We start from the raw sequence: 18,281 nt of genomic DNA, 5'->3' as shown, positions 1-18,281 counted from the left end.
TGGTTTCAGTTCTCTGAGACTGCAGATGTGTGTGCAAGTTGCATTTGCGTGAGTGTGTGTGTGCGTGTGTGTATGTGTGTCTATTTCTGACAAAGGCCTTAATGGCCAAAAGCTATAATTGTGCGAATCTTTTTGTTGTGCCTATCGCGACTCAGCATCTCCGCTATATGGTGAGTAGCAACTTTCCTTCTCTGGTATTGTTACATTCCATCTTGGATTTTCCATTGTTTGATTTTTGTCAGTTACATAATTCATTCTTGTGTTCAGTAAAATGTTAAGGTGTCTTTTCCTTCTTGTTTTAGCTATGAATAATGCAGCTTCATTTGTTACTTACCTAGATCAGAATAACAAAGTGATTGACAACTGACCATGGATTGGGATGACAGTCATTGTTTCTGTTAATATGGCCATAATATGGTTGTGGCTGCAACAGCTGTATAGTTCCATGCTGGATTCATCCACAGTAGTTCCGCACTGGATCTATCCACAATTTCTTGTTAACAGACAGTAAGGAGTTTGCTTTGTGGAATCATGAAAGCCTTATCATATTTCTGTACATTTTTATTGCCAGCATCATAGATTCATCACCTCATATTGTACAACATGGAACACAAGCCTTTCATTCTTCTCCAGTCTTCCCACCATCTCTCTGTCACTACTCTGACCCAATCTTCCCCATTCTTGTAATTTCTTTCTTCCACTTTTAGCCACTTGATCCATGATTTTCTCCTTACTCTCTGGCACCCATGTTTGATATGTGCACCTTCCTAGACATCCTCATCTCATTCATTCTCTTCACATGCCCATATTATTTTAATCTTTTTTTCTTCTTGTCTAGTGGGGTTTACTCATGTGTTGTCTCCCCAATACTTCAATTTTTCATAATTTCAATTTTTGTTAACCTATCCATCTTCTGAAAAACTTCATTTCATTGCTTAAATTTCAATTTTTTCCCTTTTCTTCATGACCCAAGTTTCTGCAGCACACAACAGAGCTGGTATATATTTTGTTTAGTGTATTACCTGCATACTTTTTTGGATGGCTTCTCTGTTCCATACAATTCCTCTCTCACTTATCATAATTTTATTAGATTTTATTGTTTGTTCATTTACTTCCCAAAGTGCAACCCCTAGCTCAAGTTGTGATGTATGGGTGATGGCATGCAATGTGGACTGCCATAGTGGCAGAGTACACTGGAGACTTTTGCCATGTGACTGCTGTGGTAGCAATGATCAACCTACAGGAAACTCTGGAAAGAACTGGCACATGAGGGCTGTTGTAAAGTACTCATAGGCCCAGTAACCCAACACTGGATAATGTGCTGTGGGGGATACTTCTTTCTCTATAATGCACTATCCATAGGTGCCTCTGGTTGGTAGCATCACTGGTGGTGTCCGTGCAATGAGTGGTGTTTCTGTCACCAGTGGTGGAGGCAGCATCTCATGATGAGTGATTTAAGCATAACCACAGTAGGTAGTTGCTCTTCCTGTTATGAACTGACTATGTGTAGCAAAGCAGTGACTTTGTGGCCAGTTGTATGCTTGGATGGAAGCTTCAAAACATTAGGCAGTGCTGGTCTGAAGTGCCAATTGTTGTTGTTTGGCTAATAAAAATTGTTCTATGGAAAACTTATTCCGATGGGACAGTTAGACATTTTACTCTTGCTCAACATTTAAGTATCTGTAAGAAATCTGTGTTAGCTGTGATGGCAGTTCAGCTTTTTTACCTGTCAGATAGTTCCGGTCATTGCACATAGGGCTGCTTGTGGGTTACGTCCTGTTGCTTCCTGAACAACAGTTATATTGTGGAAACACCCACTTGCTTGCAGTCTCTGTTATTTAGACTGTTGTTGATTTATACACCAATACTCTGAATTTACAGTTAGCATTCATTTTTCATCTTAATGGATGGTATGTTTTTATACAATCTTATGATGTGTTGCTTGCCATTCTGGTTACCAAATTTTGTCAGAAGTACAGTAAAATCTTTGAGCTAGTTATGTAAGGTTTTTTATTAAGTTGTTATCTAGTGATGTCTGTAATTGATCTTGTGTTATTAGTGGAGCCATGTGGCAAAGTCTTGTCACATTTTTACATATAGAGACTGAAGCAGTGTACCAAGGCTGGGAATTGAACCTGGGTCTCCTGCTTACTAGGCAGATGTGTCAGCCAATAAGACACTTGGCACAGTGGTTCACACAGCTGCACAGATTACCCTGGCATGCCTACCTCCTTGATCCAAATTTTCAGTGGCACCCCTGTCTACTTTACATTCCCCATTACGCGTTAACAGAACTGTCGAGGCTCTCCATGTTCCAGGATAGTACCTCAGCATTGAATGTAGATGATGGATGCAGCCTGAAACCCAGGTGCAAATACTTATACGAATGAAATGACAATTTCAGAGACTTTATTGGTCTCATACAGATACGATTTTATATATATGTAGACTGAAACAGTGAGTGAAAATTTGTACCAAGGCTGGGAATTGAATCTGGGTCTCCTGCTTACAACACATGTTGCTTGATGGCCTCATTCAAAATTGTAAACCTCATGTGAATTAAGTCACTACTGTGATGTGATATTCAAATTTTATTTAAGGTTGTACCTTGTGAGTATGAGTTGCTCTTTCAATCTCAAGTTGTTCTATGTATATTCTGGTAATTTTTAACATTGTTCATCATTGTTTTGTGTGTTATAGGAAGGGGGCTTTGTAATTCTCTCTGTTTATTTTGCATATCCATGGACCCCAGAACTGGGGCCAGCATACCTTAAATGTGGTGAATGTTCAGAAAGCAAGTTTACCAGATTTCTATAGTTTTTTTTTAGAAAAAGTGTATTTGAAAAAAGTTACACTTTTTGACTATTTTTCCACATATTTTCCATCCGGTTCAGTTGTGTGTGGTGAGCCATGGCACAAGCTTCTTCATCCCCTCCTCAAACAGCTCCTTCCTCCACTTCATAACCTCTTTCTGCATCTGCTCATCAGTTGAAACTTTAATACCACTCATGTGTGCTTTCCGGGAGACGAAAAGATGATAACCTTAAGATGCCAGTCAGGGGAATGTGAGAGTTGGGGGGATGGTTCAAAACATCACAAACAAATGAGTCCAAGTGTAACTTGATGGCTAAGGTTATGTGACAACAGCCATTGTTGTGCAGTAAGCACACTCCTCTCATCAGCATTCACCTCCTTTTGTTTTGAATACTGCTTTTGAGTTTTGGTCAGAAAATCCTCACCTTCCTGTTTAAACTAATCAAGAAACTTGTAGGTGCTACTGACCTGATTTTTCTTGTGCTGCTCTCTCATCTGTTTTGGGATCCATCTTGCACACAGTTTCTGGTAGCCCAGCATTTCTGAGAGTGTCTCATACAGTAGAGTCCTGGAAAGTTGTGGAAACATCACAGAAACTTCATCCACTGTCAATCAGTGATCTTCATGAATATTTTCCTTGAGTTTTTGTACCAACTCATTAGTCAAAATGAAAGGTCTTCCACTCTTCTGTCGGTTATGAACATTTGTTCTGCCTCCACTTAACTTCCGATGCCACCTAAACACGCTTGTTCTGTTCATAGAACCTTCTTCGTTAACGGTTTTGATAAGCAAGAAAATTTCAATGGGTGTTATTCCTTCCGTGAGTAGGAAGCAGATCACAGTACATGACTCACATCGTGCTGGAATTTCTTATCGTCATATTTCATGCACCTGGACACTAAAACTGAGTTTACATATAGTTTTCCTGTGATGCTTGCTCTGACCTGGGAATTCCCCCCCTCCCCCCCCCTCTCTCTCTCTCTCTCTCTACCATTCAGTGTTGCCATCCCTCAAAAAACAAAAAAAAACACAGCCCTTTATGGTCACAGTACACTCACTTTCTAAACATGCTTTGCCATGCCTCTGCTGAAACAGGCTGTCACTTACAATAGGATAAAGCTTAATGCTGTTTCTAAGTTGTACTAATGGGGCTGAATTAAGAAACTTGCATGGCTGGCCAGCTGCTTAGTCTAGTGCTGCTAAGCCTAATGTATATAACTATATCTGCCAACAATTGCTCAAATTTATTGTACCAATACTTGCTTTTTTTAAGTTGCAATAGAAAATGTTGTTGGTAGTGATGCTTAATCCTAATGTCATTATTTTGGTAGTATTAAAAGTTATGAGTGTTACTTTCATAAAATCACAAGGGTAAATTTTCTCTGTTTTGGATATTAGTAACTTCTGTCACCAATTGCCTTCTGGTAAAGTCTCATTCATGAATTCTGGTGGTAGTTCCTGTTCTTATCTGGTGTGTTTTAAGCTTTTTTCAGAGTTTGTCTTGTGTGAATTCTTTTTATTGTTTAAGTAAAATGATTTGTTTGAATTTCAATACATGTAGTCTGGCCCAGTATTTTACCTCTCTAAACCGGTTCCATACCGCTTGCAACAGTAGTAGACCATGGTAGTAATTCAGTGGCAGGGTTCTGATACTGTCTAATGGTGGGGTTAAAAATTTATGATTTTTTTTACAATTTCCTATCTTAGATATTTTTATTACAAGTGTTCTAAAGAATATAAGGTGGATCATCAATCAGTGACCAGTTCTCAGCATATCTCACTAAAGATCAACTGAAAGATGAGCTTGCCATCTGCAGGGAAAAGGTGGAAGGCAGCACGGCCAAGTTGGTGCTGTGGTTGCATGGGGCACTAAGTTATGGGCTTGTCACCTCAAACACCGTAGATGAGGTAGGTGGTGCTTGCTCTATTTGTGACAGCCTTCTGGATAGTATACAAGCCAATCTCCAGTTATTGTAGAGTAGAACCCCCATTCACGCACAAGTACTGCGATTCAGGTGCAGTTAAATCATATCATTAACCATTTTAAAGACCTCAGCATCATTATCTCTGATCCTAAATAGAAATTAGTAATTTAACCATTATGTGATAAAGTAATTAAGCTGCAGGTAAATTAATGTGGTTAGAGAAAGGGATTCTGAGCCTAGGGAATGTGGTGATTCAAAAGCAGTTGGTACAGGAGAAGGGGATAGGTTGCATACTTGGAATTTGTTTAATAAACTGCCAAATCCTGTTCTGCCTGTAATTCAGGGATTTCTAGATTGACTATGGACACTGATGAGCAAATTTTTGATTTGTTCTGATGAATGGTCCAATTGCAGAATCAGGCTCTGGTGTTGCACCTTACAGATACTATGATGTTCCAGGTCGTGTATCCCTCATCTCAGAGCAAAAACTCAGTAGAGTAACTGCTAATGCCATCATGGAAAGAACGTCATTGAGTAGATTCTGCCAAAGACTGTTGGAAAGTCACTTATCAAGTTGTTTTTGTTAGGAATTTCTTAAGGAGACTAGCCCATGGATACCATGGGAAACCTTGAAAAAATTGTCAGTTTTCTCAACAGTGTAGCTCAATGAATAAGATTTGTAAGACCATATAATGCTTACTATCTTTTAGGACATCCTTTGGGAAAATTTTTATGTATGACCCACAGCTTTAGCTCTCACACTTTTTTATTGTATTTTTTTGATGCAAGTGAAGTAAACTATGCTAATTATTTATGTACATCATACGTACACATGACCCAAAATACAAACATAATAGAAGGTTTAGTTTTTTCCTGTAAATTCTTTACACTATTATGTTTAAAGCAGACTACTGAAAAGATGGTGCTGTCATAAATTGTGGTATAAAATTTTTTAAGTATGATTATCAAAATTTTTGGAAATGAATTCAGGTTTTTCTTCAAAAAAGAATTTTATTTTCAAAGTTAAATCATATGTGTAGTCTACTTTTTAGTTAAGCGTGTTTTAAGGCAGTAAACAAAATTTCAGCTCTCTGTCTTGAATAGTTTTTAGCCAAAGTGTACCAGAACATGAAACAATGTAACTTTTGGGAAATTCAAGTTAAAGTTAAAACTTGCTTTCTCTATTAAACTTGCATGGCACTAATGCATCCCTGGTCCATATTCATCTTGTTTCCTGTGTTGTTCTTCCTCCCTTCTCTTTTTCAGACTTCTCCTCCTTATTCTTGCTTTTTTAGTGGCTTCCAACACTGATTTTTCTGCTTTGAAGAGTCTCCTTCAGTCAATGGCTATTAGAGCTTTAGAGCTCTTTGCATATTTAGTCCACCAGGCACTCCCATCAGTTCCATAACATTAAGCCTTCACACTGCACCATCAATGAAACATAGAACAGTATCTAGCACACCTACTTTCAAAGTCTTTAGTCCTACTAGGACAGTTTTTGGTATCTGTTCCCATATACAAGTGTTGAAACTTTCATTTGGATTTTGAGACCTACCATGTAAACATTTCTCTAATAATCTTGTGTTACTAAGATCCCTATATATAGGTTTTATAACTTCCATTATAGCAAATGGGAAAGAATGTTTATGGTTGTAGATCTCTCCTTGAGTAACAGACCTCTGGTAGCTACACCATCACTCACTGCCAGGTGGGTAGAGTGCATGACATAGGTTGTCATCTGTGGAGGATTTATAAAAGAAGGTAGGCCATACTGCCTTTTTTCATTCCCTCAAGGTCATTTTTATTTTGTCTTATGACTTGACCATTATAATACTGAAATTTGTCTGTTTCTTCGTCTGTAAGCCAATGACGCCCATGAATACACTTAACATCAGCTAATTTCTTTCCCTTCAAATTCCTCTTCATGTTCCTCAGCCTTGTACCTATCATTTTCTGGACATCTCAAACATATTCCATTTTATAAATTTTTGTGTCAGAATAAGGTTTGGATTCATAAACTTTTTGGTACCTTTTTGAGTGTCCATCTCCGAGGTAAGATGTATACATCACACCAAATTTCTCCACTGACCTGTGAAATATCTTCACAACACCTACAGATTCCATACCTCCACCATATCCACTAAAATTAATCAAACATGTATGATTATCAGTTCCACTAGTACAGCCATGACAATACTTGGTAATGAATTTACTACTTTCCAAGGACATAGCTGTCACTGCACCATTTAGGGAACTACGGCCTTTTCATTGCCAGGATGCATTCAGGGCTGCAGACATACATGTATTGCTGTCATTCATGTCTACACTTTCCTGAACAGCATTTTTCATACTATCATTTGCTACTTCTTCTAAAGTCTGTATAATAATTTTATTGTACCTGTCAAACCTTGTAGGGGGAGGTAAGTCCATAACAGCAAAGAAAATTTGTGCACTTATGTACCCTTTGCCTATACAACTCATAGCATAAGCAAGATAAATATATGTGTTATACACTCTCTGTTTAATCATGCCACAAGTATAAACACATTTGCTTAAATCACAAAAAATTACAAACAATTCTTAATTTTGACACACAACATTTTCTAGCATGTATCTCCTCAACTACCTTCACACCACTATTGTCACATTCCTTACACTGCAAAGCTTTATTTATTAGTTCAGATAGAGCAGAGAGTTGAATAGCAACACAACCTGAATCGATAGTTGCCATCTCTATGTTATCAGCATTAATTCAATCAAGTCCATTGTACAAATATTTCAGTTTTAGCTTCAAAGCACTTGGAGTAGTTGCAGCTGATTCAAGTGTTTTATCAAATTGTATTTCAGTATTAGTACAATTAATCCATTTGGTGAACCGATTTCCATAAAATTTATGTTGTTTAACATTGAATTTCATAATTCTTCCCACTGATTTCATGTGGAATAAGAAACTCACGCACACAAAAAGAAACTCACGCACACAATTACTTCACTGTAAACAAAATATTCACACCAAAACAAGAGCAAACAATGACTAAACTCTCTCTATAAATAAAAGATAATCAATTGTAAAGCTCTCAGAGGTAAGCCAACTTAAGGGACTAAATAATCAAAAGAACTCAAAAAGGGACTAATTAATCAAAAGAACTCAAAAAACCAGAGTGCTCTCCCAAGCTGATCTGCCCTTTGTGTGCACTGCAGTATGCCATGAATATGTTTGCACCTTCTGGAAGCAACCTCTCACTAAGTGATGTATCCTGGTGTTGTAGGTTTGCTCAAATCTGGAAATTCCTGAGACTTCAAAAACCTCATGTTAGGTGCTGGTGTGTCAATGGGGGCTTGATTTCCATTGTCAGGAAGGTGGTATTTTATCTAAAAATTCAGCATTGGTTGTGGCTGATTGTGTTCATTGTGTTACAGGGTTTGAGTACTGAAGTATTGTTAGGCTGCAATTTTATAAAAATGTGCTGGGTGCATTTTAAGTTATACTGATCAGGAGATTATGTCTAAATTTTTCCTGGGGAGAAATATCCCATGTGTCACCATAAGCACCAACGAGGGATGTTTTCGGTTATCAAAAGCGGGTTCCCTTCTCAACTTTCTCATTTCAGTCTGAAGCAGGCTAGGGCCTCATTACAGATTTTAGAACAATATCCTGAGATTTTGATGGCTAGGCTGGGTGTCACAAGCAAAACTGAATATAACATTCAGTTGATGGATAAGGAGCCAGCCCATCAGCTGCTTTATCGATTATCACCCCCCAAAATGAAAAAACTTAAACAGGTAATGATCAATGAGCAACTGGCCAATGGCGTAGTTCGTCCATCTGTGTCCCATTATGCATCCCCAATTCTTTTGGTGCTCAAGGACAGTGACCATGGACACAATCCAGTGGTCAACCACCACAAAACCAAAACAGAAAGTAATCTTAGAGTCAGTCTAACTTCCAGATTTGCATGATTGCTTCACATGGTTCTCGGGTGCACACTACTTTTCTGTGCTTGATCTTAACCAGGCTTATCATCGGGTACCACTAGCAGAAGAGTCCAAGCCCTTGACCACTTCCTGGATGGATTGGAATTTGAGTATGACTGAGTCCCTTTTGGACTGACCACAAGAGCTGCAGAGCTGTCCCATCTTTTAGATTCTCTTTCGGGTGATTTAAAGTTCAAGAGCTTATACATTTATTTATTCCTTGTTTTAACAGGTGTTATGTTGTTATGTGATCTTGTCACCCATGTTCCTTGCCATCCTGGTTACCCCCAGTTTTGCCAGAAGCACAGTATAATCAGTGAACTAGTTGTGTCAGGTTGTTTATTAAGTGGTTTTGTAGTAACTATGTAACTAATCTTGCAGTATTAGTGGAGTGGTTGGAAAAATCCTAATACATTCTTTGAGAGTCCCATTCAAAATTTAAACCTGATATGAATTAAGTCACTACTGTGATGTGTATTTAAATTATATTTAAGGTTGTTTATTACACACTGTGAGTATAACTGGCTCTTTTAACCTCACGTTGTTCTATTCTGTATATGTATATTTTAGTAATTTTTAAGCTTGTTCATCTGTTTTGTGTGTTATAAAGTGTGTACCATTTGGTTAGAATTTGAATATTTAATTGAACCTGCTGGTTCTGTACTAGTAAACATACAAGGGCTATTCGGAAAGTAAGTTCTGATTGGTCACACAATGGAAACCACTGTGAAAATCTGATGAAGCTTTCCACAGATGTGTTGGGCAGTGTCTCTAATACACCTGTCAATTGCATCAAATCACTCTTTTCAGTGTTGAGCACACACTGAGCATGTAAAGATGCCAAGAGTGTAGTGTCTCCCACCTGGTACGAGGGCCTGACGAGAAATTTCAGCTGAAGCTATGCAGCCCACATAACATAAGTGCCATGCATTTCCTTCTTCAAGACAATGGTCAGCCACATTCTGCAGGGGCAATGAAGATGCTCCTGCAGAGTTTTCAATAGGAAGTGTTTGATCACCCAAAATACAGCCTGTAAATGGTACCCTCTCAATTTCATGTCTGCTAACATGAACAGCTGGCTAAGAAGACAACTTTCTGGCACAGACAATTAGTTGTAGACCAGCGCAGAGAATTGGCAGAAAGCATTGGCAGCTGCCTTCTGTAACAGGGGTATTGTAAAGTGGATACAATGCTATGACTGATGTCTTAAGTAGGAGCAGCAACTATGTAGATAAGTAGCTCCAAATAAAACTTTGTCATTTTCAGAGTGATTTCCATTTTGCAGTTGATTGGAACTTACTTTCTGAATATCCCTTGCATTTTCTCCAGTATTTTGGTGGACTAGCCCTGTCTGAATTAAATTAAAGTTCAGTTTAAACTGCAGTTTTACACTAAATTTTAATTACATCAATAGTTCTTTATGGTCCTGTTTTTGGTAGTTGCTGCTTAAGTTTGTGCCATTTGAACAATCTATTAAATTCTGCCAGCAGCTGCTTTTCTTGAGCTTTTGTAGTAAATTCTGTTGGCAGTGGTTGCTCAAATTTGTCGTAACAGTTGCTGTTTTTAAGTTGCAGTGGTAAATCTTGTTGGCAGTGATTATTAATACTAATGTTTTTAGTTTGTTTGATTAAAAGTGCAGAGTGTTGCTTTCATAAAACCACAAAAGTAAATTTTGGTGTCTTTTGGCTATTGGTAAGTTTTGCCAGTAGTTGCCCTTTGGTAAAGTCTCATTAATAAATTTTGGTGGTAGATGTTGTTCTAATCTGATGTTTTATAGTCTTGTCTCAAAGTTTGTCTTGAGTGAAAACTATTTTTTGCTTGTTTAAACAAAGTGATTTGTTTAAATTTTGGTAACTGTATCTGGCCCATTAGCTTACCATTCCTCACCAGCCCCTTACTGCTTTCAGATAAATAAGGAGCTTTCAGAAATTGAAACAGATAAGGGTCAACGATTATGTTCAATAAATCAGAAATGAAAACACAGAAACAGCAGAAAATAATCATAACATTAGAGTTACTGATCACATATGTCATCTGCAGCTGGCTGTAACCAGTCAACACCAGAGTTAGCAGAGCAACATAACTGTGACATTATATTGCATTATAATATAACATATTTTAAGAAATTTCTTATGACCATGGTTTATACAGTACCTGAAGAGTACGAGAATGAGAACAGTTGGTAATGAGATAGCAAGCTGCAAATGACGCCAGTCTCTACAAAGGCTTGCAATACATGCTAGTGTTATGACACCAACAGACCAAAGATGTTCATAACAACATCCAGCCACTGTTCTTGCTTTCCCTTCCATTAATGATGTGCCTATTAATAAACAATAACATGTCACAGTCCTCAAGAAATTCAATGAAAAATTAAATTATCCATTGATCACATGTACAGTACTCACAGATGTTGTAGCCAGCAGTGAACATTTGTGTGCAAGCAAGAGCAGTGACAAAGCGGAGTGCACAATGTAGAGTGAAATATGGAGAAACTGCAACACCAACACCAGAAATAATTTGTACTATCATTCCTCCAATGAGAATCAGACGAGGTGACCATACTTGGCTTAAATATTTAAAAAGGATTCCGCCAAACAAAACTCCCAGCAGGTAAAATAACTGAGAAGTTGGTACCAACATCTTCCTTTTACATACAAGCTGCCACTGAAATAGACAGTAATAAGAACATTTTAAAACTGGTCAATGACACCAATAAATGTTAGGATCATCTTAATGACAAAATGTCATAACAACATTTTTAATGTATTATTTATTTTTATGAGGGCAATTCAGACATATTATTGAGAATGCAGAAAAATGACTGATGGTATCTGTGACATGAATCTCAATGGTAATGTTGTGACGTATTCCAGAAGATTAGGCTTGCTAGTAATTGTAAACTGAATTGAGAACTACATCAAACTAACACCACAAATAAAGCAAAATATCTTGTAAATAACCATAGAAAACCATTATATAAATAATATACTTCTTCAACGTTAGACAGTGCACTGACCAGTTGTTACACTCATTGCAAATCCTATGTATTTTATATTCTGTGACTTCATACAAAATAAACAAAAACTTAAGCATAATTTAGAAACGTATATGTTTTAAATTTGGTCATGAAAAACATCAGCAGGAAAAGTAATACACTCGAAAAAATGAGAAAATTGTGATAGCCACTGAATGTTAATTCATAACTCTGAACTTAAACAAGCTATATGAAGACTTCCAAAGAATATTTTTATGATACTCTAAATTGTAGCATAACAAGTAATTATAGATTGTGCTGAGAGATTTAAGGTTGAATGTATTTCATTATTACTATTTATTAATAGAACTACTGATAGCACTATTCATATTACCACCACTCATATTGGAAGCATGAATGCACTGTTTTATTTTTTATTTTATTTTTTGTGTCTTATGAACTTATAACAGCATTTGCACCTGTGCTGTAATGAAATAGCCACTTTCAATGGAAATTAAATGACAGTGAATGACACAATACATATTTCACATGCTCTTTGACATATTTTAACTGAGATGGAATGTTTTGATTCCTTACAAAGGACATTTGTGCTGACTGTATGTGAGAAATTAAGTTTTGTGACAGATTAAGAAGGAAATGATAACTGCTAATCTTGGGCAGTGTTCAGCCTGTGAACCACTTGAGTACAGATTGAAAGCTTCGATGGAAGGGGCAGGGGGGCCAACAACATGGGGTAAAATCAGTATATTCCTATAGTTTGTACATCATTTACTTAACTGTTGTGTCTCTTTAACAGCTGACACAATACATTGTCATGTCTGCAATCACGATATGTGGTATCCATTTGAAACCAGGGAGATACTTGCAATCAGCAGTTCCCCTCTGGCAGTACTGAGTGAGGTGATGCTGAGGTTGAGCCAGTGGACTTGTATTTGGAAAAACTGGGGCTCAGTTACCCATCCGGCAACCATATTTTCCATGGTTTTCTAACTCATTTAAGGCAAACATCAGGATGGCTCCTTTGAAATGACACAACCAATTGCCTATTCACCAGCCTTCCCCATTTCCAGTTTTTGCTCCATCTTTAACTGTCCTTTCTTTTATCCTGAAGCAGTGCATGCTGCAGCTATAGTTAAAGAATTCATTCACATTATTCCATAGTGAACAGACACAAGATATGATGAGACATGATTTAGAGTGTGTGGATTCAGATTTGGTGTGTAAATTCATGGCTGTCAAAACGAATTTCACAGTTCTACATCACAGAAATAAATCTATTAATGATAAATGACATTAAAAGAGAATTTCTCACATTTGGTTACATGCTATGAACTTACACTAAATAGTGTCTCTAGTATCTCCTCAGGTGGCAAGACATCATTCAATGCCACTAATACTGGAAGAAATGAAAGGAAGAAAGCTTCCTGCATATAATTGTAAGTGAACAATGTAGGAAAAGACAGATTGCTATTACTGTAAAGAAGATGTGTTAAGTTTCAGACAGGCACGATTAAAAAACACTCACATTTAGCTTTCATCCACAGCCTTCGTCACTAAAGAGACACACACACACACACACACACACACACACACACACACACACACACACACACACACACGCACCCACGCACCCCTCATGCACACATGACCGCCAAGTCCAGCATCTCGGGCCGGAATGCATTCTGGGCTGAGATGCTGGAGTTGTGGTCATGTGTGCGCGAGGTGTGCTTGGTTATGTGAGTCTGTGTGTGTGAACATTACTGATGAAGGCTTTGGCTGAAAGCTACATGTGAGTGCCTTTTTATCATGCTTGTCTGCAGCTTGATGCGTCTTCTTTATGGTAAGAAGCAATCTATCTTTTCCTACATTGTTGATATTCCTACCTGGAGTTTCCATTGTTTGATTAGCATCTAAGTGAAAAATTTATGTACAGCATGGGCGAATACTAGTAATATGACAAAGTCAAAAATAACAAATATTGATGTTTTCATATAAACTCAATATTCTCCCTCACTGTACTATACCATTTTAAAATGTTTATAAATATACTGTGTATTTACTGAAATTAAGTTTCCAGGAAGGTGACAAGATAGATTTACCAGAATAGCATGCAAAACATCATCAGAACTATTATGATAAAAATTTCCATGAACAAAAATGGATTATGTTCTCAACACCCGTGAAAATTGGCAGAGGGAGCCCATAATGTCAATCATGTGGTCTTTAAAAATGGATATCTTGAATATCTGTTGTGCAATCTATATTTATATATTCTGCAGGTGATGGAATATGTAAAGATAAAAAGTCCAGTATAGTGGAGACTCAAGAGCTGTAGATAAGCATATGAACAAGATCTGAACTCTTATAGCTCAGCTTATGAAGTTCTGCTCTTTTTCACTGTCCACTTGTTGTCACAGTGCTATAGCTTGAGTGAACTCTTTTTTTTTTGCATCAACACTTTCTAACCAGTGTTACTCAGTATGCAGTTCTGATCAGTTATCATTTATTTATCAGTTAATGTCATGTCATTCTCAAGTTAACGCATTATGCCAAAGTCCATTTTACTGTTGCCCGTAGTGTAACATTAATAAAGAATAAAAATCAAATAAATTAGGGCATTCTTTTTAGTACTGGTGTTGCTGCTCAAAGAAACTTATCTGCAGTCATTATGTAGGAGGAAGAACATACAGGGTTACTTTCCTTTCATTTAATTACAGTAGAGCTGCACTTGGCTTTTGCAGGTCATGAACTGATAGCAGAGTACAGGCAAGAGCTGCAAATAGGAATGAAGCAACTATATCAATACTTATGTCTGGCAAGAAGCTACATTTTAAGTCATGCAAAATACTTGATTTTTGGGAGGGAGGGAGGGAGAGGAGGAGGAGGGAGAGGGAGAGACAGGAGGGAGAGAGGGAGAGGGAGAGAGAGAGAGAGAGAGAGAGAGAGAGAGAGAGAGAGAGATAGAGATTATTGAAGATTATGAAAATATATTTGAGGAAGAATTTCCATATATAAAATAATGAAAACAGAGGTCATGTAAATGCCAAAATAAATATTAAAATAAGGCATGATGTGTACAACAGTGTCTTCAAATACAAGGGAAATCATGAAAACAAGCAATCACATATAAAAAAGAACTCCTGGAACAGTGAAGTGATGTACCATTAAAAGAAATAAAATAAGAATATAAAATATTTCAGGCTTGTAAACAATAACCAATGTAAAATTTTGTTATAAGGCAGCATGGACTTACTACACATGTATGAAACACCATAATGTGGATCATTGGGAGATGAGAGGGTAACTAAGCAGTATGATGCTTGAAATGGGGCATGCAGGCTGTGCTAGATACACTACCCCTGAGAACCTCCTGCCGTACGCTCTTTAAAAAACTTGGAATACTTTCCACAACCAGCCAGTATATTTTTTCCCTAATGAGTTTCTTGGTTGACAATCCTGCCCACTATGAAACCAATGAAAGCTTCCATTATCACAATACAAGAAAGAAGGCTGACCTCCACTTTGAACTAAAAAGTTTAACTCGGGTACAGAAAGGAGTGCATTGCTCCAGTGTCAAAATATTTAACTTATTACCGAGCTATATAAAAAGTCTATGTAGTAACAGTGCATCATTCAAAAACAATCTAAAGACATATTTAATCGAGAAAACATTTTACTCACTTGATGAATACTTCAACAGAGAAAAGTAGTCTTTGTATGTATTTATATTTACTGTTGTTTGTTTATGTTCTTTTTGTTCCTATTTGTAACCATATACTTACTGTGACAAATAGGCTTTTACAATGTGATAAACTTAGCATAATGTATTATTCCTACAACTTTATTTTAGTTCATTATTATTTTTGCAAGTCTTATGTAATTTATGTCTAGTTCTGCTCTTGTAAACTAATTGATACCATGGTCTGTGAACATATATTACTCAAGTCGTTCTACATTCTAGCGTCATATGCATAACAGGATCTATGGAATTTGTAGATAAATAAAATAAATAAACAGTGGGGGCATAGGATGGTAATCTGTGAAAAATTTAACAATTATGCAAAAAAGAGCAAATTGTAAATGACAAAGTGGAGGATAACAATAAACAAATACTGCAGGAACTATACTTGTTGAAGGACATCGAAAGCAATATAGAGTGTTGGAGCTACTTTATGGCACCACTTGTTCTTTATATGAACCTGTCACAGTAAACTATTTACTACAAATATACAGAATCTTCATCTGAACAAAAGTATGGGATAACCAGTGAAAATTCACTTTCTGACAAGCCTGCAATAAGAAATATACAATGTATACCAACAACATCTGAGGGACAAATAACTGTATAAATTTGACTCACTGTCGACAATCTTTCTTCACTACTTCACTATGTTAATAGGTTGTTCACAACTAAATGACATGTAAGTTGCATATGAAATAGGTGTAGTCTTTGAAATTAACTTTTATATTATCATTCCAAAAGTAGATAAATTACACCTTTTTAAAAAAGAATAAAATTGTAATTAATTGGAAGGTACCCAAGGGATTGGAAGTAACAAAGAATAAAAACAAATTTCAAAATTAACTTGATTACATTAACAAAACTGGAGCTGTGGCATGACAACAAAATTATTAGTGAAATTAGGTTATGTGTTGCACACTCAACACGAAGGGTACAGGTTTGTGTGCATAAGAAGTAAGTTTTGAACAGGCAAATGTAATGATGCCATCTTGCCACTCACCTTTGAGTGTAGGTGCATACTTCAAATCAGGGAACTCTACACAGACAAAAACAAAGAAATGGTGATATTAAAATTTTCTTTATATGGATGAACATCTTAACTTAGAGCATTGCAGGAAGCCAGTGAAAATTCACCTTCTGACAAGCCTGCAATAAGAAATAGACAATGTATACCAAAAAAATGAGAAATTTGTGGAAGGCTGAATTTTTCACAGCTGTAGCAGTAACATATATTGTAATACTACAGCTGCAAATATTTTAAGTAGATATATCTTAATTTGATTGATTTGGTTCAAAACTGAAGTTAAAAAAGGATTAAAATCATCTAGCACATAGATTATGGACAGAGACAAACATTTACTTATAAAGAAAACCAACTTTCTGTTTCAATATTTTTTTAACTTTTAGTTGTGAGATTCGTCCATTGTGACAGGAACATAAAGACAATAGATTTAAGGAAACTAGCAGATAGGTGTGAGAATTAAACAAGAAACCTGTAATTAATCATAATGACCTACAAAAGCAGCCTTCACACTGTTTCTAAAGATCAGAAGTGTAACAGCTAAAGCTTTGGACTGCAACATAATGAGGACAGGAAACATGTTCTATCGCAGAAAAATTTGTCATCCATTACTAATAAGTACATTTATTTCAATACTGTACATAATGTTATACTTCAACACAAATTTTCAGAAGTGTAGTACCATACGAATGATACACAAATGTGACATGAGTTGAAGTTACATGTAACAAATAAGACACACTGCAATGAAATGAAGGACACTGTGGCTCCACATTGACACTTCCATTTTCATTTGCTGTGATAGTCGCAAACGTTGCCAATGAAGTAGAATAGAATATTTCCAGTTCTATTCAGCATCATTTTTATCACCAATAATACCTTTGCCTGTAAGATGGTAAACCTAATGTCACCACGTCTGTAAGTTTCATATATGTATTTTCACTTTGTTGATGTCAAATTTCTCTTTATTACTTAAATCTTGAACACAGCAATAAATATAAACATAGAAATCAAAATCTACAAAAATAAATTGAAAGTCTTCTTCTCTGGTAGGCCTAATGTTAAACAAACTAAAAGTATCACATAATTAAATTTCATTTTCCTAACAGTAACTATGTCAAGACAGCAAGAGATTGGAATCTTTGGTCATGAAAACCAATGGATTTTTTGCACCAGTAAGGGAAAGTACAGGCCTATTACAAATGATTGAAGCGATTTCATAAATTCACTGTAGCTCCATTCATTGATATATGGTCACGACACACTACAGATACGTAGAAAAACTCATAAAGTTTTGTTCAGCTGAAGCTGCACTTCAGGTTTCTGCCACCAGAGCGCTCAAGAGCACAGTGAGACAAAATGGCGACAGGAGCCGAGAAAGCGTATGTCGTGCTTGAAATGCACTCACATCAGTCAGTCATAACAGTGCAACGACACTTCAGGACGAAGTTCAACAAAGATCCACCAACTGCTAACTCCATTCAGTGATGGTATGCGCAGTTTAAAGCTTCTGGATGCCTCTGTAAGGGGACATCAACGGGTCGGCCTGCAGTGAGCGAAGAAACGGTTGAACGCGTGCAGGCAAGTTTCACGCGTAGCCCGCGGAAGTCGTCGAATAAAGCAAGCAGGGAGCTAAACGTACCACAGCCGACGGTTTGGAAAATCTTACAGAAAAGGCTAAAGCAGAAGCCTTACCATTTACAATTGCTACAAGCCCTGACACCCGATGAGAAAGTCAAACGCTTTGAATTTTCGGAGCGATTGCAACAGCTCATGGAAGAGGATGCATTCAGTGCGAAACTTGTT

At 36.9% G+C, this 18,281-nt stretch overlaps 1 protein-coding gene across 3 annotated transcripts in view; it reads right to left on the bottom strand.

Annotated features, from left to right (window-relative positions):
* Positions 1-18,281, bottom strand: part of LOC126236979 (organic cation transporter protein-like) — a 306,544-nt gene that overhangs the window by 64,288 nt on the left and 223,975 nt on the right. For all 3 annotated transcript variants that reach the window (XM_049946697.1, XM_049946698.1, XM_049946699.1), the window contains 2 exons: positions 11,123-11,381; positions 10,869-11,037 (listed from right to left, as the gene is read on the bottom strand). In XM_049946697.1, coding sequence (XP_049802654.1) covers positions 10,869-11,037; positions 11,123-11,381 — 428 coding nt within the window. The remainder of the gene's footprint in view (positions 1-10,868; positions 11,038-11,122; positions 11,382-18,281) is intronic.

The sequence above is a fragment of the Schistocerca nitens genome, chromosome 2, assembly GCF_023898315.1.
Source record: "Schistocerca nitens isolate TAMUIC-IGC-003100 chromosome 2, iqSchNite1.1, whole genome shotgun sequence".
Taxonomy (NCBI): Eukaryota; Metazoa; Arthropoda; class Insecta; order Orthoptera; family Acrididae; genus Schistocerca; species Schistocerca nitens.
This window is presented reverse-complemented; position numbering and strand designations above follow the sequence as displayed.